This window comes from Pteropus alecto, unplaced genomic scaffold (genome assembly GCF_000325575.1).
Source record: "Pteropus alecto unplaced genomic scaffold, ASM32557v1 scaffold533, whole genome shotgun sequence".
NCBI classification, from domain to species: domain Eukaryota; kingdom Metazoa; phylum Chordata; class Mammalia; order Chiroptera; family Pteropodidae; genus Pteropus; species Pteropus alecto.
The window spans coordinates 117,153-139,037 of NW_006434719.1; the positions used below are offsets into that span (position 1 = coordinate 117,153).

The following is a 21,885-nucleotide window of genomic DNA, read 5'->3' on the forward strand; positions in this document are numbered from 1 at the left end:
CTATAAAACTTCTATTATTAGAACAGTGGGGTGCTAACACATGAATGTTTTTCCTAAATTAAATAACACCAACAAAGGAATCTATATTTGAGACATATAATATTCTTCCTACTGATATAAACTTCTCCACCTTTTATAAAATTTCCTTAACAGAGTTGCAACCTGCTTATATTAAAGTATGCTGTAAGAAACAACTCTAGGAAGCTCATCACAATGTCTACAGTGACAATATTGTTCATTGCTTTATACAATAACCTTTCAATAAGTTTTTCCATGAAAATGTCATTCCTGGTGTTCTTTTTATAGTTTTACTTCTTTCCTTTTCTTTCACTTTTCTCTTTATATAGTCCCCCAAAATAAAATATAATATCTCGCTCTCTCTCTCTCTCTCTCTCTCTCTCTCTCTCTGTCATCTATCTATCTAATCTATTTACAACACTTTGAATTCCATATGGAAACTACCAGTAGAAAAAAAGGGGGGCTATGCTCATCGTTAATTAAAATAATAAAATGAGTCAGAATAAAGGAGAATGGAAAGGTTTTATGTAGGCAGAAACTTAGAAACTGTCTAGTTATAAAGTCAGGTTGTTCTTCCCATCTTCCCACCCAACTTCTGCCCCCAAATTAGACTTTTCACAGAGTCCAAAAACATCACATCTCAATCTGGGCATCAGGAACACAGTATAATATAGAGCAAGTTTTGAAGAATTCAGGGAGAGCAGCACTCCCTGCAAGACTTGGAGGTAGCAGAAACTGCAGGCTGCAAAATTAAGGTAGCTACTTCCCTCTGAATTTTCCTTGAACCTACAATACCCAAAGAAAGTTGTAAATTTTGGAACTCTCAGTGGCTTTGGGGAGGATATTTAACAAATGTGAAATTAAAGACTTACTTAGGAGATGTGAGATGAAAGGAAACAATGATAATCTCAAAAAACTGTCTAATGGAAGCAGTCCCTCTTTCTCACCGTTTGGAACTCATCAAACTTTTTTTGCAGCTCCCAAACATCATCTAGATCTACCCCAGTGTTTTCTGCTTTTTTATCTCGGATCCAGTCCAGCATGTCTTCTGCCTCATAGGCCAGCAAAAACTCATTGTAACATTGCAATAGACGACACTTACATTCTTCTGCTTGATCAAGAAGGGAGTGGTACCTAGGTGGATAAATGAAGAGAATAGGAAACATGCAATAACGGAGGGAGAAAACAAAGAAGAGTAGAGGTAGGGTGAGAAAGAGAATGAAAGAGACAAAGAGAGCGAGAGCGAGAGCGAGAGCGAGAGCGAGAGAGCGAGCGAGAGCGAGAGCGAGAGCGAGAGCGAGAGCGAGAGCGAGAGCGAGAGAGAGAGAGAGAGAGAGAGAGAGAAATCAAAAGAAGTACACGAAAGGAGAGGAGAAAATAAAGGTAGAAGAAAAATAGCATTAAGAGCAGAGAGACAAACCCAGAATGTTCCATAATAAAAATGTCAATGTTCCAATAGTGTGACTGGCAACATCCTAAAAAATTTCTACAGAAATTTTGGCATGCCTGCTGACAACTGGATATGAAGCAGCCTGGCATAGCAAACAAAATTCATATGAAAGTCAGAAGACCTTTAGATAACCTTGAAAGAATGCTGAGCAGGGAGTCCGAAGACATGACTGTATTAACTGTTAACCTTGGGTGATTAACTTAATGGTACTGGGCCTCCCTTTCCTTATATAAAAACTAAAATATTTAAAGGACTCTAAGTTTACTTTCAGCTCTTAATATTTATGAATTTTCAAGGCATCTTTAAACTAACAGATGCAGTCATGAAAAGTGACTCTGGCTAATAGGAAATGTTTGGCCAAACACCTGTCCAGTTCTCCAGGCTCAAGAACTTACTGGTTCTCAATCTGTTCCTGGCACTCAGTGATGTTGACTGGTTCTTCTCGCCGCTGCTGTGGAAGCATAGGAAACTCATCATGGGCCAGTTTCCTGATGTAGACAGCAGGCACAAAACCCTGGTGATCATCAGCTTCCACCTTCCACCAGTCCTGAGGGAGAACAGATCCCAACTCTTTCTTTAGTTCTTGGAAAAACCACAAATAAGAGAGGCTTCAACTCTCCTCAGTCTCTAAGCACAGCCACAGGCTGATAGCCAAGAAAAGCAAACCCATCACTTATTGGGGACATATAATTTTCAAGTATTACAAAGAACATAAATATGGAGTTGCAGGAATTTCATAGATAAGCCTCTAAAATCAAGGAATCTGACATAGCTGATGTTAGACCTTTAACTTTCACAAGGTTTGCAAAAACTAAAAATAGTTCTCCTCTGGGGCATTTTGTCCACAAGAAATAAAAAAGAAAACAAACAAACAAACAAAACCCACGAAGGCTGAATCAAACTGGGCTTGTTAGTAGTAGAACGCCTGTGTATGACAATATTGTACAAGAACTCTCACCTTATCCCTCTCCCAGAACTCCTAAAAATTGTGTTGCCCTGAAATTCACTTATGTGAATACTATATACTTAATTGTCACCTTTATCCCCAGAGAGTGTTTGGGTGTGGAGCAGTGATAAGTACTTTGGATTTAATCTCTTCAGAGAATAATGTGGTGAAATGAAGAAGACTAAGCAAAGAGAAAGAGGGATTGGTACACAACTTATTTAATAATGAAACATCTAGCCTCTCTAAAATTTTCCTTCCTCTCAGAGTAACAATATTTCAAACTCTCTTCTTCTCTTCCTAATTATTTAGGAGGTTAAGTATTAGAATATAAAAAAAAATTACTTGAGCTCTTATAAAAATACATATTTAAAATTGTACTCAATATTTTGTCACCATTCTTACAGGAATAAGATCCAAAGATAACCAGGTTGACAAAGACTTCTCTTCAATCATCCTCCTCCTAAGCCTAACTACAATTGTTTCATCACTAGGAATATTGGCACAGAAGAGAAACAAGTAAAGAGATCAAAGAAAGGGACAATTTAATCCTGTAATATATCTAAATATTACAGAACAGCCATTCATAGCTTGTATGTTATGGGGTAATTACTTAAGATCTTTGAATATTCATTTTGTTAACTGTAATTAATATTATAATTCAAATAGGTACAACATCCTAGACAATATCTGGAGGAAAGGTACTTTCAATAAATTATGGTTATTTAAGAGAGACAACAGAAAAATGTTGGATATCTGGCAAGTTTGGGAAATGACTTTGGAAGAACCATTTTGTTGATGGAGAAAAGATTTGATGGGGCATTCACCTTGTTGATGGAACTGAGCAGAGTTAAGACATCATCTTTCTTCAACGTGACTTCTCGGGGGCTGCGGGCTTGGAAGTCATATAAAGCCACAACTCTCTCTTCTCGAGCCACTCTCTCCACTGGTGCAGCCTGTTGTTGCTAAACAAAAACAGGAAGTAGACCATGTAAGTCACCCATTGGAAATATCTCTCTGTAGAACCTAACAGTGGGAGGCTGTCCTTGGGCCTGCGAGGTGAGAGGAGCCTCTAGCTAGAATCTCTTGCATGGCTGCCAATAACTGAGAAATCATCACATGCCATTTTCAGAGATATTGCTCCACCCTAACACTTCTCAGAGGACAGGTAGCCTGGGCAATATGAATACAAAGTGAGCAAATGAGTATGTAGTTTGTTGGAAAAATATTAAAGTCTCTAAGTCATCAGTTCTCAAAGCAAGTAATAAAGGATTATACACATCAACATTTCAGAATATTGTTTGAGAAAGTTAAAGACCCACTATTTCTCATCACCTTCTCCATTCACTGGGCCTCCACTAATAATCTTTCCAACTCCTTGACCTATAAATTATTGTATAAAGAAACTATGAATTTTCTTTTTAGACATGGATTATCTAAAACACAAAAAAGGCCACAGAATCTTAAAAATTGAGAACATGAACTTAGATAAAATATCTTGTATCTCTCTTTAGCAGGCAATTTGTTTTTAAGGTAGCCTCTAAATTTTACTTTCTGCAAATATCATATCTCTGAGAGATTTAACAAAATAGAACATCACCCCCTCCATACATAATGACCTATACCTTCAGACTGGAGCTGAAGATGTACCTCCCCTTACAGATTTCACTGATTTTATGTTCTTCAAGTACTATGTTTCCTCATAACATGCAATGTTTAAACCCATCTGTTATTTTTTAGGCAGCCATTGTGCAACGCTTGGTGAAGGCACAACATTGAAGCTTTGCCAATGTATATTGATTTGACATGGTGAGTCTATGTCTTTTGTCTACTCCCAATATATGAATTCAGAGATTCTCAGTAGAAAGAATTCCATGAATGTATTTTTTTTCTTTTTTTCCCTCTTCTACTTCACACAGGAGATACTTATATCATTTAGTTGTTTCTAGCTTCATCACTCTTCAGAACACCCCTTTTCACCTTGCATACTAACCGTTCTCACATTCTCAACCATTTGCATTTCTTATCTTGCAAATACACTTGATTATTTTGTGCTCTGGTTTATTTGCTCTCATAGCTTATTGACTAGATAGGTTCTTCTCCTCCTTGTCTGCACAGTAAACCACCTTTTTTTTTGTTAACAATAAGTCAGTTTTGAATATTTCAATGCTCTTATTTCAAGAAAATGAAATACTCCTTCTTTTGAAATCACTTTTCCTGTTCATATATCTATTATATGCACTTACTTGTTTAAATATCTGAAACCCTGACAGACCATAATTTTCCTACAAATCAAGATTAACTTTTATTCATGTTTGCACATGGTAAATATTTAATAAATGTTGGTTTAAAAACTAAGGATGGAAGGAAGGAAAGGAAGGAAGAAAGAAAATAAGGGTTTCCAATTAAGATGGCGGCGTAGTTAAGGCTGTGCTCACCTCCTCCCACCTCAAAATTACAACTAAACTACATAACAACCATCATGAAGAATCACCTGACGTCTAGCTGAACAGAAATTTTACAACTAAGGACATGCAAAAGAAGCCAAAATGAGACTTGTAGGAGAGGAGAATGTGACACAGGCTGGTCCCAAACCCATGTGTGGCAGTTAAAAATTGGGAGAGATATCTTGTGTGGAGAGGTAACCCCCTGAGGATTGAAGAGTCCCATCCCCACACAAGGCTCCCCAGCCTGGGGTTCCAGTGCCAGGGAAAGAAGTCCCCATCACTTCTGGCTGTGAAACCAGCATAGATGTTGCCAAGTGAGACCAAAGGCTGCTGGTGTCTCAGGCATTCCTCTTAAAGAACTCATGCACAAACTTACTCTCTGAGGGCCTCTCTTGCTCTGATCTCCAGCACTGGGGCAGCAGCTGAAAAAGTGCTACAAATACACAGGGAGGAACTAAATTGTCTAGCTTCACGGGAAGGGTTAGAGGAGCAGCTTCCTCCTAGACAGAAATGCAGGCTGAATCCATTATTCTTTTGTTAAGCCCTCCCATGACCCAGCCTGCTCACATCAGCAGGCACCATATCTGAGATCCCAATAACCTGGCTAACACTTTTCATCCCATTCACCTTTCCCTAGTGATTCCCTGAGACCCCACTTTACACAACCTGCAGGCCGACTCAAGCCACTTACATTGGCTTTTCCATACAAACAGCCTGCTCTTGTCTCATCTAAAGACGTTCCTAAAATCTCTCAAATGTTCACAAGCCTCAAACAAGCAGCATCTGATCTCAGCATGCCCCTTATCTCTTGCTAAGCAGCTCCAAGCCTTCCATTATCAGCCACCAACCATGGTTCACAGCTGAGCCTCTCCCAGGCACCCTAAGCACAGCACAGGTGGCAACCATCTGCAGATCACTTTGTACCTTATACTAAGTGCTCTCAGGCAGGGTTCAGGTAGTGGCTGGACTTGGCCTGCACCAGAGCCCCTCCCAAGGGCCCCAGAACCAATATACCTGGTGGTCCAAAGCTGACCATCAGAGTACCACACAACCACCTCCACAAATGACATATCCAGAGAGCAGACTGATCAGGCACCCAAGTGTTGCTAAAGTAAATCCAACTCTTTAGGGTCAGCACCTGCACAGTAGGTCCTCCACTGTGGTCAGTCCTAACGATCATTCAGCCTCAGGGTCAGTCATTCTCATTGTTGTGCATATAGCAACCAAGACGCAACTACAATAGGAGGCACACACACCCCACAGAAAGGACACACCTGGAACACCTGGCCCGGTTGACCAAGGAGATTGCACCACTGGGCCCTATAGAACACCTACTACATAAGGCCACACTACATAAGACCGGGAGACATAGCAGCCCTATCTACTACATAGAAACAAACACAGGCAGGCAGCCAAAATGGAGAGAGAAAAAAACATATCCTAAATTGAAGAACGGAATAAAGTTCCAGAAAAAGAACTAAACAAGATGAAGACAAGCAATCTACCAGATGCAGAGTTCAAAACACTGGTAATAAGGATGTTCATTGATGTAAGTGAGAACTTCAAGAAAGAGATAAAAACATAAACATGGAGAGAGAACCAGTCAGAAATGAATAATACTAAATTGAAATAAAAATATATTAGAGGAATCAAAAGTAGATTAAATAAAGCAGAGGATCAAATTGAATCAGCTATTTGGAAGATAAAGTGGCAGAAAACACTCAATTAAAACAGCGAAATAAAAAAAAAGAAATTAAAAAGGAAAGTTTAAGAGGCCTCTGAGACAACATCAAGTGTAACAACATTCATGTTATAGGTGAACAACATTCATGTTATAAGGAGAAAAGAAAGAAATCACAGGACTGAAAACCTATTTCAAGAAATAATGATGGAAAACTTTCCTAACCTGAAAGAAAATAGTCATAAAAACCCAGGAAGTACAGAGAGTTACAAACAAAATTAACCCAGGCCCCCACCAAGACACATTGTAATTAAAATGTCAAAGGTTAATAAAGACGAAGAATTTAAAAGCAGCAAGAGAAAAGCAGTTACCTACAAGGGAGCTCCCATAAAACTGTCAGCTGACTTATCAACAGAAATTTTAAGGCCAGAGGGATTAGCACAAAATATTCAAAGTGATAAAAAGCAAGGACCTACAAGCAAGATTACTCTTCCCAGTAAAGTTATCATTTAAAAATGAAGGATAGATAAAGAGCTTCCCAGATAAGACAAAGCTAAAGGAGTTTATTACCACCAAACCAATATAACGAGAAATGTTAAACAGATTTCTAGAAGAAAAATGAGGAGGAGGAGGAAGAGGAGAAGTAGGAAGAGAAAGAGGGGGAAGAAGAAAAAGATAAAAAATGTGAAGAACAATATGGCAATAACTACATATCTATCAAGAAGGAGAAATGCAATTAAATGAAATGTTAAAGAAAATTGAAAGTATAAAAGGAAGAAAAGAGGAAACCAAAATACAACACTTATCTAGAAATTCTTGTGGACTAAACTTCTGTAGATGTACAAAGATGCTACAATCTGGCATATAAGAATTATAGAACTTATTATTTTCTTTGCGATTGTTTCCTGGGTTACAGAAAAAAAAAAAAGTAATAAAGAGAATTTATTTTCCTCTGTTGTGAAAATCATGATTCTTGTCATCTCTAAGTTTTTCTTACCTGGCAGACTTCTGCCTGATCTCGTAGAGCTTGCATACTTTTTCCAAATGCATTAAGATCCACTAGGAAGGCCTCATGCTTCTTTAGAAGAGCCTGGATTTGTTGATGGAAAGATTATTGGAAGCAAAACAGAAAGAACAGTAAGCATCTTGGGGGAAAGGTTTCAAGCATAATTTCGAGTTTTTCTGTTTCTCCTAACATCCTGGAAAAAGACACTTTCTATTTAACGTAGACTTAACCCTAAATTTTAAGTATCAAGAAAATAGGAGTTAAAAAGTTAATAACAATTTCAGTATATTTGTTTCACTCAATATGAAGTGAAAAGTGCACGAACATTTTAGGAACACCTATTGCAGCTGAAAGAGGGTGCTGCTGATAGTGTTACTTTGTAGGATGAAACAGCGTAACTTTAGATACTCATTTCAATTATTTCTAGTGCTGAAAGTTTGTGAAATACTCTACTGTATTCCCACAGGACAACAAATAAAACAAAGAAATAGATATAAAAGATAATATAACCTTTGATTTTCTTCTTGCTCCGATATGTCTGCCTGATTTTATTTTATTAAAGTATTTAAGATAACTATATCTTAAAACCATGGCTGGTTTGTGAAATCTCAAGTTTATTCTGGGAAGTTTAAGATGGGACCAAGACAGGTATGGATCTCTGGTCATGCCTTTCTGAGTTTAGATAATCTCTAGGGAATCTATGGGTTTTAGTGGGATTAGGAAAATGTATTTTTGGATCTCTGCCAGCTCTGAAGGTATTCTAGCAAAAAAAAAGTCCAAAGGCTACCATTCTGGAACCTCCAAATAATCTAACAGAACCTGTAACTGTCCCACAATCTAATATGGTACTATTTGGTGAATACTAGACAATGTCCATCACCAATTTTGCCTTACCCCAGCTGCTTCTTCATCAGCCCCATAGTTAGTGTTTTCTACAATAGGTTCCTTCTCTCTAATCCATGCTTCTGCTTCATGCAAATCAGCCAGGTACTGCTGGAACTGGACATTAGCCTCAAGATCATTTTGCCGTCTAGCAGCTCGAGCCTGAAGAGACTCCATATTCTCATTCAAACTCTTGACCCTAGAGGCCACATCTTTTGAAGCAAAGTGTCCTATGGAGTAGTTATAGAAAAAGTGAGTGTTACCCTCATTAATGTTTACTACACTTCAATTCTTTTGAAGACCTGGAAGAGAGAAAGAGAGGCATGAGGATGATGCTGTAGGTACTCAGTGTGACATTTTACCTAAGTTTCATCAGGGAATTGGAATGCCATAGGTGAGATTAAGCATCAGTATAGATGCTAAGTGTGGATAGGGGGTGTATATTTGGTGGTGTAGGTGTGTCTGTATGGTGGTTAATTGGGTGTTACATTCTATGTTATACAGACATGAAAGCAAAATACCTACAAGTAGGTACTGCTCCAAATTCCAAAAACATGTATTCTCTAGACTAAACAGAAAATTCAGCAGATTTTCATTTCTTCCCATAAAGTCCTCTGTACTATAGAAATTGTTCTCCGCCCCTAAGCAACTAGATAACAGAATTGTAAGGTGCAATGATTTTCAGACAATAGGTAGAAAATTGTGACTTTTGAGAAAAGGGGGGAAAAAAAGAGGTATGTCCTATGATAGCCACAGTTTATGCCTGGCACAGTTTCTAGGCTGTAGTGCTAAGAACTGCAGAACTAGCAGTCACATTGAGGTGAGGAGACAGATATCATGGTTGGAAGAAGACAATACAGCTACAGTCTGTGGAACAGAATACTGAAAAGAAAGGTGCTACACAGAGATAGAGCTTCGAAGCTATGTAGAAAGGTCCCCCAGAGTATTAGACTGATTACTCTTAAATTTTTCCTCCAAAAATAGCTTTATAATTTTATAAATTATTGGGAACCCCTTTAAGCTTTGCTTACATGGTAATATCTATGGATAGTTATCATATTAAAAGTCAAAACAGAAAAATTTTAAATGATTACACATGTATATATTTCATAACCATTAGAGCAATGGCCTTATCACACATCATGTAGACTCCAGAAGACTTTGCTGTACACTTATAAAAGACTGAGTGTGAAATAGGCAAATTACATCTTATCAGCATTATGAAAACCACAAAACAAAAATTAGAGAATCACTATCATAGAATAAACATATGCATGCATGCATGTACACATACACACCACAGAACTATAGCTGATAAACAAATATGGAATTAAAATGAAATTATAATATACAATTAATCCGAAGAAATCAGAAACTAATGGACAAAGAGAAAACAAATAGCAAAATGTTAGATTTAAACTTACCTATATTGATAAATGCTTTAAATGTAAATTGTCTCAATGCTCAAATTAAAAGGGAGAGATTACCAGATTGCATAAAATAAAAACAAAGTCTAACTATATGCTTTCTATAAGAAATCTGCTTTAACCAAAAAAAATCAAAAACAAACAAACAAACAAACAAAACAGAATACAAGCAAAAAGATGAAGAAATACATATTGCACAAACATGAATCAAAGACAGAATGGCTATGTTATAGTTGCACAATGTAACATTCAGGGTATCACCATGGATAAAGAGGACTATATCATGTTAAAAGAGGACTATATCATGCTAAAGATTTAAATGCATCAAGAAGACATAACAAGCCTAAATGTGTATGCATGCAATAATAGGGCATCAAAATACATGAAACAAAAGTGATAGAATTGAAAAGAACAATAGATAAAATCCACAATTACAGCTAGAGATTTCAAGAAAAAAAGAGTCCCTATAGTAAAATAGGAATCCCAAATAAACATATTTAGGTTCGAATCATTCAATTAAGATCTGAACGTTTGTTCAGCAATCTGAATTTTAAACCATACTTTTGATAGTTTGATACTGGCTATAAGTAATTTACTTTTAAATCACTTTGTATACGATGTTTGATTCTGAACATTATATTTAAGCAGTAGGGATTTCTGAAGATGGGAGACCAGGAGGAAGAGAGACATTGAGACTATATAAAGAAATTGTGCTATTAACAATAAAGACTGTAAAACATTAGGAATCTAAGACATGTCTTTACAGGTTTTGAAGTTCCCATATGGGAAAAGCATCTGATTTATGTTACTGAGGTTTGTAACTTAAATTCTTAAATCTGTAACTTCTACAGAAAATCATATTGATTAATAGGATAATTATTTTAATAATTTTGGCCCTATAAAAAAAATAGAAATGGCCAGCTAATGAGGTAGGTAGCTTCCTATTATTAGAATATACAAACAGTGTATCTATCAGAAATGCCAAAGGGAAATTTCTGCATTGGATGAGAAGGTGAATCAGATATCTTTAAATTCCCTTGAGGCCCTAAGGTTGAACAGACTTTCCTAATAAATTTGGCAAAAAGATTATTGTTCAATCCGATCCGAGTCATACATACCTTCCTCTACCATTTTGTTTCCCCTCTCTGTTATCACCCGTATGTGTAGCTCATGGCTGGCAATGTCAGCCTGGATGACTTCGTGTCTATTCAGAAGATTCTTGGAGGCAATCAGGTCTTTTCCTACAGAGAAAAATAATTTCAAGGTATTGTATTGTTCTAGTGTAAAGTAACTCTACTCCTGTAACCCTTGGAGCTACAAGTTCTTTCCTTTGAGATTTTAATCATTACATGGGCTTCCTGAAATTTGTAGCATTTGTCTGATTTTATTCTGCTTAGCTTTCTTTTTCTCCTTGCCTCCTTATACTAAGAAAATTCAATTCATTTTTGGACAAAAAAATAATAAATAAATCATTATTCTCTTTGAAAGATAGGTAGAAAGGCAAGTAACTCTACAACTGAAACTTCTAATATTATGCAACCAATTTTATTTCAGAATACTGTGGTATAAGAATCAGTATCTTCCACTTCTCATTTCCACATCTTAGGAAGTTATTAAATTCTCTAAACTTAGGGTTTTTTCCACCATAAAAGTGGCACAATGTTACTAGCTTTGAAGTTTTGTTGGTATGGACAAAAATTACTTATAAATTACTTATAAAAGTTTTGTTGGTATGGACAAAAAATTACTTATTAAAGTGCCTCACTCATTGCTTAACATTAACATGCACATAATAAATACATATTGTTTATTTCTTCCATTTTCTAAGATCCCCAGTTCATCTTTCCTGTCTCCCTATCACACTTTATCTCTCTTTTCTCCAAAATTTCCTTCTCTATACTTCACACTAAATGCCTTTCTAGAAAATGTCTATGCCCATCCACCCTTCAAAGAGATCTTTTCTCTTCTAGGAAGTTTTCCCAGACTAGTCCTCCACTGTCACCATTGTCCATCCTCTCATAGTTGTTTCCAGTAAATGCATAGTAAATATGCATTGTATTTATATTTCAATACAAGTGTCCTGGTACTGACAATAATGAACTAATAGCTTCTAAATGAAGAAAATGTGTACTTTATCTGCTACTATAGCCCATATAGTTAGAAAAGGGAGCCCTCTGGTCATTACCCTGATACAAAAACCTGGTAAAGATAACACACACAAAAAGAAAACTATAGACCTATATTTCTTATAAACACGGATGTAAAAATCCTAAACAAAATACTAGCAAATTTAATATAACAACACAGTAAAAACATTATACATCATGATCAAGTGGGCGTCACCCCAGGGGCACAGGGATGGTTTGACATAGGCAAATTCATTAATGTGATATATCACGCAAACAAAATAAAGAATAAAAATTATATGATCATATTAGATGCAGACAATGAATTCAACAAGATACAACATCTATTTATGTTTAAAACACTTAACAAAATCAGTATAGAAGGAAAGTACCTTAACATAATAAAGACCATATACGACAAACTCTCAGCTAATGTCATACTTAATGGTGAAAACTAAAAACCTTCACTCTAAGATCAGGAACAAGACAAAGGTGTCCTCTATCACCACTGTTATTCAATATTAGAAAGCCTAACTAGAGCAATTGGGCCAAAAAAAAAAAAAAAAGGAGAGAGAGATAAAACAAAGAAAAGACATTCAAAGAGAAAATGAAGAAATCAAATGTCACTTTTTGCAGATGACATGATTCTCTATATAGAAAACCCTAAATATCCACTTAAAATTTATTTAAAATAATAAACCAATACAATAAGAGTTTCAGAATTCAAAATCAAAGTTCAAAAATCCATAGTGATCCTATACTCTAACAATGAATTTTCAGAAAAAAAAAAATTCCTTTTACAATTGTGACAAAAAGAATAAAATACCTAAAAATAAACTTAACAAAGTATGTGAAAAAACTATACACTCAAACTGAGACAGTATTAAAATCAATTAAAGAAGACACAAAGAAGTGGAAAGATATTAGGGTTCACGGATTGGAAGAATCAACATAGTTAAAATGACATATTACCTAAAGCATTATGTAGATTTAATTGAATTCCAATAAAAATTTCAATGGAATTTTTTAAAGAAATAAAACAAAAAATCTTCAGATTTGCATGAAAGCAAGGCCAGAGATATCACTTTGCCTAAGTTCAAATTATACTACAAAGGACAATAATACAGAAGTACGGTATTAGCAGAAAAACAGACATACAGATCAATGAAATGGAATTGAAAGTTTAGAACTAAACCCCAATATACAGGCAAGTTATTTTCAACAAAGAAGCCAAAACATACAATGGAGAAAGAAAGCCTCTTCAAAAAATAGTGCTAAGAAATTTGGAAAGTTGTCTACGGCCATGCCAACCTGAACAAGCCTGATCCCGTCTGATCTCGGAAGCTAAGCAGAGTCAAGCCTCATTAATATTTGTATGGGAGACCACCTAGGAAGACCAGGTGCTGTAGGCATAAAAAAATAATAAATGAATAAATAAAAAATAAGGGATTGTGAGCTGACAAGTTCCTTGTAATCTGTGAGGTCAACCAAGGGTTGCCTTGTCTAAAAAAAAAAAAAAAAAGCCACATGAAAAAAAAATAAAACTATACTGCTGTCTATCATCATACACCAAAATGAACTCAAATGCATCAAGGGCCTGAATAATAAGACCTGAAATAATATTCCATTAGAAGAAAATCTAGGTACTTAACTCATGGACTTTGGACTTAGAAAAGATTTTATAAAACTGACCTTAAAGGCAAAGGAAGTAAAAGCAAAAATAATGAATGGGACTATATAAAACTAAAATCCTTCTGCACAGTAAATAAAATCATTAACAAGACAAAAAGACAACCATCCAAATGAGAGAATATAACTGTGAACAACGTCTCCGACAAGGGCTTAATATCCAAAATATATACAACTTAACAACAACAGCAAATCTAATTAAGAAATGGGCAGAGGACCAGAATAGACAATTCTCCCAAGAAGACATACAATTGGTCCACAGACACATGAAAGGACGCTCAATTTCACTACTTATTAGGGAAATGCAAATTGAAACCACAGTGAGATACCACTCACACCTGTTAGAATGGCTATCATCAAAACGACAAATAATAAGTGTTGGAGAGGTTGTATGGAAAAAGGAACTCTCATACACTGCTGCTGGAAATGCAAATTGGTACAGCCACTGTGGAGAACAGTATGAAGGTTTCTCAAATAATTACCATATGACCCAGCAATCCCTCTTCTGAGCATTTACTCCCCCAAACTGAAAACATTTATCTGCAAAGATATATGCACCCTGATGTTCAATGCAGCATTATTCACAGTGGCTAAGACATGAAAGCAACCAAAGTGTCCTTTGATACATGATTGGTACATATATGCAATGGAATATTACTCAGCCATAAGAAAAGATGAAATAATTCTATTTGCAATAACATGGATGAATCTTGAGATTATCATGCTAAGCTAAATAAGACAGACAGAAAAAGTTGAAACACATGATTTCACTTATCTGTGGGATATAAAACTGAAAACAACAAGTAAATGTGACAGAGACACAGACAGTGGATTAGTGGTTACCAGAAGGGAGGGGAAAGGCGGAGGTAAGTAGGGGTAAAGGGAGTCAAATATTTATGACAGAAGGAAATTAGAAGAAAAAAAAAGGGAGCCCCTGACAATATAGACAAACCTCTTGGTACCTCAGACACTAACCATGGCTGCTCAGCCAAGGACCTTGGCAATAACTTACGTTAAAGCAAGTAGCAAAAATCTGAGCAGTCTAGCTCTTTCCAGAGGCTTTAATTTCATGGCCCTGTCCACTTCTGGGTTTAGAAGGTAAACTTTTAATTATGAGGTTTTTTTTAAATCTTCTTAAGGAAGATCGAAAACATTTTTATGAGTGTAGGAGAGAAATCTGAGCGCAAATTCAAACAATCTGCAGACCTTGGAGTATTCCTTATGACTCAGCTTTCTCAGGCTGCACTAACCAAGGTAAGTGGAAGCTGCTGAAGGTTCTGTTTCTTGGATCCAGGCTTCCTCATCTTCTGTGTCTCTGCAAATCTGTTGTAGGCGAAGAAGGTCAATGAGCTTCTTCTTCCGGGTAGCCAGTGGCTCTTTTAGGGCTTCAAACTGGGACACTAGGTTCTCTTGCCTTGCCCGTACATCCCCAGCATCAGGATGGCCTGTTTCTTCAAAATATGTTGCCAAGTCTGTGAGGATGTCTACCTGATCCTGAGAGAGAAATTAAATGGGTGTTTGGTGTGGGGAGACCATGGAGAGAATCAGTTCCCATATTCACTGTGTTAGGTCATCGAATTAAATCAATGATATGGAGTGGGAGGAATTGTCTCATTGAAGATCATTTCATCAAGCTAAGAGAACTATTTATAGGAAAGTAGTTTTTAAGCCATATTTCAGAAATGACAACCTACTTATAGAGCGTGCCAATGAAATTGGAGAAACCAGAACTACAGCCATGGGATTCTTACAAGAGATACCAGGCAACAGGAAGAATGGCTAGATTAGAGAAAATATTGGGAAGAAGTTGTTTACCAGCTAAAATTTTTGAATTTTTACGTTTAGTTTCTTGATCTTCTCTTTTAATAATAATTACTTATTATTATGAATTTGCTTAGAGCATATGCAGGTGTTATGGCCTACAACTGGTCAAAGAGCTAGCAACAAACCTGACGAGCAGCCACACCAGACTCCAAGAGGCTGTGCTTCCTGAGTAGATTCTGTACATCAGCTAGGCCTTTCCCGTAATCCTCAGAGGTAGCCTGCTTCTCTGCATCCACTAGCCAGCACTTCAGATCTTCTGCATTATTTTCAAACTGCAGCTGCTGATTAGCTTCATACAACTGGGTCCCTGAGAGAAGACATTAAGTATAAGATAGGTACCATAAATGCTCCTCATTATATAATAACATACCTTCTATCAACTTAAGGATCAATATAATAATTTGAAATTCCAGTGGGGGAAATATAACTGTAATATCTGTGATTACACAAGAAATTACCTTAAATATGTAGATTTTGAAAGTATTTGTTTTTGAATACAGTATGATTCTCAAAACAAATATAAACAATAAGTTCATTTCCCTAGTGAATGTGTTAGATTATAAACAGCTTGGGTATTTTCATATGTAATTCCTTGCTCTCTATTAAGACTTCTTTTTCAAAGAGATTCAAATCCAAACACCTCACTTTCCAAGAGAAGTATAAAACTTGGGGTTCTCTCAGTTTGAGATTTTGAAGTGTATTTTTATAATGTTGTTCTCAGAACTTCGCTAGCCCCCCTCTTAGTGCCTGGCCTTCATCACAAGACATGCCTCAGAATTTTCTTTTCCAGAAAATATCTTTATTGTGCACACAGTTCTCAGACAAACTTTATTCTATGACTTTATAGCAATTATTTTTATTATTTCTGCAAAGCAATTACTGTATCTCTTAATGGTAGGGAGTACTAGTGATTTCTTATTGTTACAGTCAAGTTGGATTTTTTTCCCTAAACCAAAATATCAAAATGATGTCCAATAAAATCAGTATCTCTTCTATAACCAGGGCAGAATCATATCTACAGATAATGTTTATCATCTGTAAAAGAACATTGGGAAAATATTAATAAGAGAACCTCGTTATTTGTATGAATAATGGTAATTGATTGTCTACAGTAAGAGGTGAGGTTATATGTATGTAGATATTCCAGTAGATACATAAAACATTTTTAAAGAGCTACAGCAGAGCCTGAAAACTTTAAGATAGGTGAAAAAAGCAACAAGTCATTAAGCCCTATTTATAAAAACAAAATATTATAGGAACATTACATGTGGTACCGACAGTCTTTTAATGTCCAATTTACTAACCTGGATTATAATATCTTGTCATGTCTAGAGAACTAAAATATGTAAATCTGAATTTAAGGACAGTAGTTTAAGGTGTATGGACAATATAGAATTCATGGTTCCTGAAGTATTTTCAAAAAAAAAAAAATTAAAAAGTGGGAAAAAATGGGGAAAAAAAGTAGTTTTAGTTTTAAAAATCTACATACATGAAGAAAACATAAAATTGTATAAATATATGGTGTGATGAATTTAAAATTTCTTGACCATTAAAGAAAAAACAAAAAAGAAAATGAATAGCATCTCTTCTCATAGAGGTCACCAGGTAAATTCAAGATGGTAAAGATGAAAATGTTAGGTTTCAGAATTTAGGTATTAGCCTTTCAATAAAACCTCTTTTTCTAACCTTTCTGTGCTGTAGCCTCCAGCAATTCCTTCCAGAGGCTTTCAACTTCACTAACACGAGCAGCCACACTGTCAGAGGCATAGTGGCCTCCTTCAGTCATCTCCTGGCCAGTTTTCTCTAGGTTATTGAGTAGGATCTTATTAGCTGCCAATTCTTTTTCAAATACTTGCTGCTTTTGAACCCGGCTTTTCAAGTTCTGTGTATCCTGACACAAGATGAAAAAATAAAAGGAAACTGTTACTTGAAGAATGAGAGGCAAACATGTTGAGGACAAGAGTTATTTATCATATAAATTTAACTTTAATAAAAAGATAGAAGGGAGAAACTGTACTTGTCCAAGTATAAAGCCAGATAATATTAGGAAACCCAGTCCCCCAACCCACTTATACATGGAATCCAAAGAACAAAATAAAATGAAGATCATTTGAATATGACACTCCATGAAAGAAATAGCAATCAGAGCTGTCATGAAAGATAAAAACTTTTTATCTCTGTCCTAGTATGTGTACCATTCGACCTTTTGTCCCATATAGAAAAGATCTGTTTACCCTAAATTCACTGGAACCATAACTCTTCTAAAGAATATAAGCACATATTGCTGAGTTTTATAGAATAAAAGTTACAGATAAGGTAATAGTTCTCATAGTTCTATAAAGATATAAGAACAAAAGGATAGGAGGTATACATTTAAGACAAAATGATAATTCAGGAATTTCCCAAAGTAACAAACTAAAATAGAAGAGGGAAAAACTTTAAGCCCAGGTTTACTTTCTCGAGAATTCATGCCTCTAACCTTTACATTAAACTGCCTTGTTAATAATGGGATAACTTAAGACAATTGACTTCACAATTCATTTTCTTGGTTTTCTCATCTGTAAAATTAGGAGCTCTTCCCTTCTAGCTGCAAAACTGTGTAAGTCTGTATTATACCAATACAAGTTACTTTTCAGTTCCAAGTAACTTTCAGTAAATTTGAATGTATGTTATGCTTAGATACAATGTGTTTCTACTATAAGAGTGCAGAGTGGAGCTGAATATGTATAAAGAGACAAGAAATAGCTAAATAAAGAACAGTCCCTTCCTTACCTCATTCGATTAAGCACCATTGGGAATTGTGTCAGAGTAAAGGGGTGATGGGGAGCAGGCTATACGAAAACAAAATTCTTGGCTCTTAACTAGATATATAGCCTTAGGGGAGTCATTGCCCTTCTCTGAGACTCTGTCTCCTCATCTATGAAATGAGGCTTATCAGCTATGGTCCTTTCAGCTCTAAGACTATGAAAGCTCTATGAAACTAAGTCCTGATGAATATGACCTAGACTGGAAAACCCTGCCTACCTTGTAATCTTCATCATCTGCCAACTTTTTCTTCTTGTTGATCCAGTTCTTCAGGTCATCTGAGTCCTGATACAATTGCTGCAGAAGCAACGAATCCTCCAACAATCTGCGTCGTGTGACAGCCCTTTCACGTAGAACATCTCGCCTGGCCAATAGCTGCCAAACCACAAGCAAACTCATTGTCAGCAAAACTCAATATGGACACATGAGAATCATTGCCTATATTAGTTATCATTCCCCCAACAATTCCCTTGACTCTTGGTGCATAGACAGGCAGACACACATCTGAGCCCTTGAACATACCCCATCTCGGATGTCAGCGATGTTCTCTGAATCATAATGACCATTGTCAATCAATTTGGTTGCAGTCTTGTCTAATGTCTAAAAAAATAAATAAATAAAACAGAGTTGTTTTCCCTCAGTGACAACTGAGTATTGCTCACATTTTGAATAGCTGTTCAAAGAAGTAAGCATGGTAACATAGGAGAAGTGCTTACTTCTGATTTGTTATAAATCGTATTTCAAAATATATACCTTATCAAGTCAATTAGCCTCTCCATGCCACAATATATATATTTTTAAATTAACAGAAATTTATTTATCATCTATTTGCATACTTTTATTTGTATTTATTATTTTAAATTTTTAATTACAGTTGGCATTCAATATTATATTTGTTTCAAGTGTACAATGTCTGGATTCTTCCTCCTGTCCAGTTTGGAAGATAAACTTCAGCCTGAAATTACATTATAGCTAATTTTCTATTTTTAATTTTTACTTTTCAATTAAATTTGACATTCAAATCCCCACGGAGAGGGATTTGCCCCAGGGGCTTCTATTACCTGCCGAGAACATCCTTTGATTGTGCCATTTGTGGGGCTAATTAGGTGGTGCCCTGTTGTAATCTGAAAATGGCCATTTAATTCACTCAGCAAAAGTTTCAAGTCACACTGAGACCAGCACTTGCTCACTTGGAGCCTGCAGACCCCTGCATTTTGTCCAAGAAACACTGCAGCGTGGACCAATACCAGCCACAGGTAAAGCTTCTAACTGTGCATGAGTTGGGGCTGGGAATTCTTACCAAATCACCAGAGTGGGGTGAGTGGTGTTCACCAGTTTGATGTAGATTTAGACTTGGCACCAGTGCTAAGCCTGGGGCTATTCAAAAGGCTCAGAGCATTCCAAGCATGCTACAATATGTTTAATATCTTGGTTATAGTAAATGAATTCTGATGTCACTGAAAGGTGAATATTGATCTCTTCTTAAATCTTCATGGACAAGCACTATATTGACATAGCCATGTCCAATGCCCAGTTGATCTATCATCTATCTATCTATCTATCTATCTATCTATCTATCTATCTATCTTTCATCTATTTATCTATCACCTATATATCATCTATCTGTCTATCATTTATCTATCGTCATGTATGTATGTATTATGTATGTATATATCTACCTCTATTATTTAACCTTCATCTATTACATGTACTTATATTTATACCTATATCTATATCTCCAGCTATATAAAGAGAGAAGTCCAATATTGCAGAGATAAATTTGTAATCATATTTATTCAGAACCCACCTTCTGCCCCCCCCCCCAAAATTACTAGAGGTAAAGATTGATAATTAAATAAGAATGAGAAAATAATCTAAAATGAATGATAGTATTTTATAAACAATAAAATTATTTTATACCTTTAGCTTTTATCGATAAGAATTGGCAGAATAAGTGTATGTAATAATAAAGGATGATATTAAGCTCTGTATTGACTAAACTTTAACAGGGAAGACTTAGAATTTGATTGTTATTTTTGTTGTTGTGGTGGTGGTGGTATGTACGCATATATGTGAGTTTAAACCAGCACTATCTTAGGAGACAAAGACATACAATATATTGACCCATAAAGTTTTTCTTACACTTCTCTGAGCCCTGCTTATATGTTGGCCAATTTTTCTGGGACAGTGTAACTTAAGGTTCACAGAAAAATTGTAGTAGCATTAGATGAGAAGAACAAAAATGAAGATATGCTAATAAAAGCAAAGAATACATATTACTTAGATATCCTAATATTGTTAGAGAAAACTAATAGAGATACTACAAGAGAAGAAAAACTTCAAAAAATATATTTCGAACTTTTTAAAGAAATAATTCTATATCAAATATGTATCCAATAGCTTCTATTTAGAATGAAAAAATAAAAAAGACAATCATGAACTTCATCAAAATTTGAGCAGAGCATGTCGAAACAGCATGTCATGAAATCTTGAAAAACTTTCTAAATATGCTTCATAGAAGAAGATATGTATTGTTAAAAATAAGTATTATTGTTTTTCTGGATGTTTTCTCTTAAAAATAATCCTTACATAATGTCTGATAGTTACAGAAATGATTCTAAGGATAAGTGTTGATTGAAATGATATATACAAATGATATTGACTTCATTGAAATGAAGCCAACGCCCAAACCAGGGCCCATTTCTTACTGTAATCTTCTCCTCCTGGGCAGTGAAGGCTTCTTCAAAGTCGTCATGCTTCTGAAGAAGGGCTTTTACACTGCCCAGGGAGTTCCCCAGGTCCTCATTTTCCAAAAATGCCTGTAGAAGACAGAAAAACATACCTCAGCTGTGCCTCAATGGTGAGAAACATTCCCTTTGGATATATCTCTAAGACAAGGACTAAAGAAGGAGGTGAGGGAGCTGGGGAACAAGGTGGGAATTATCACAAAACAGTAGAGTAGGTAGAGCTTAAGAGTTTTTTCCAAACCTCTCACACAACTTTATCATCTTTGTCTCTAGGTTATTCACATTGAATTCTCTCAGCCAATCTAGGCACTATTCTGAGCAGTCAAAGCTGCTTCAAGAAGACCACTCACATCCTCCAGAAAATCTCTTGGTTAACCCTGCCTGACTCATCACAATTTTCTCTTCTTGATCTCTTATCAATTTGATATTAATTTTTCCTTATGTTCATTTGAGGTTAAAATCCCTCTTCTACGTATTTAGGTATTTTTTCTATGCATTTGTCCATGAAGGAATTATAGGAGCTTTCTTCTCTTTGTGGTTCACTCTCCAGTTCCTAGGACAAACTTAGGACCTCAGAAGTGTTTGTGAGGGTGTTGGTAGTAGTCATGGTGACAAATGAAGAGTAAAGAAATGATTTCTGGACACTTGCTGAACTCCTCTTATTACCTCTTGTCTACTCATCCAATTGTCCACTTGCTCGCTGTCACGGTAGAAGAGGTGCAAGTTCAAGCACTGCTCATACTGATGATGACACCTGACCCACAGTTCCTTCAGGGCAGCCCAGTTGTTATCAAGTATTGCCATCTTTGGAAAGGAAGAGATAATGTACAAGGGAGATAT

At 35.9% G+C, this 21,885-nt stretch overlaps 1 protein-coding gene and 1 long non-coding RNA gene across 2 annotated transcripts in view; one reads left to right on the forward strand and one right to left on the reverse strand.

Moving 5' to 3' along the window:
- Window positions 1-21,885, reverse strand: part of SPTA1 (spectrin alpha, erythrocytic 1) — an 81,498-nt gene that overhangs the window by 46,812 nt on the left and 12,801 nt on the right. The window contains exons 10-22 of the mRNA XM_025045239.1: window positions 21,712-21,849; window positions 21,007-21,117; window positions 18,821-18,898; window positions 18,518-18,673; window positions 17,180-17,384; window positions 15,619-15,800; window positions 14,920-15,163; window positions 10,973-11,095; window positions 8,440-8,657; window positions 7,537-7,629; window positions 3,239-3,376; window positions 1,864-2,015; window positions 966-1,152 (exon numbers count right to left, since the gene is read on the reverse strand). Of these exons, the coding sequence (XP_024901007.1) occupies window positions 966-1,152; window positions 1,864-2,015; window positions 3,239-3,376; window positions 7,537-7,629; window positions 8,440-8,657; window positions 10,973-11,095; window positions 14,920-15,163; window positions 15,619-15,800; window positions 17,180-17,384; window positions 18,518-18,673; window positions 18,821-18,898; window positions 21,007-21,117; window positions 21,712-21,849 (2,025 nt within the window). The remainder of the gene's footprint in view (window positions 1-965; window positions 1,153-1,863; window positions 2,016-3,238; window positions 3,377-7,536; window positions 7,630-8,439; window positions 8,658-10,972; window positions 11,096-14,919; window positions 15,164-15,618; window positions 15,801-17,179; window positions 17,385-18,517; window positions 18,674-18,820; window positions 18,899-21,006; window positions 21,118-21,711; window positions 21,850-21,885) is intronic.
- LOC112478138 lies at window positions 1,377-5,561 on the forward strand. The gene is made up of 3 exons (XR_003045712.1): window positions 1,377-1,401; window positions 3,081-3,402; window positions 4,152-5,561. It is a non-coding gene; the product is annotated as an uncharacterized LOC112478138 (long non-coding RNA).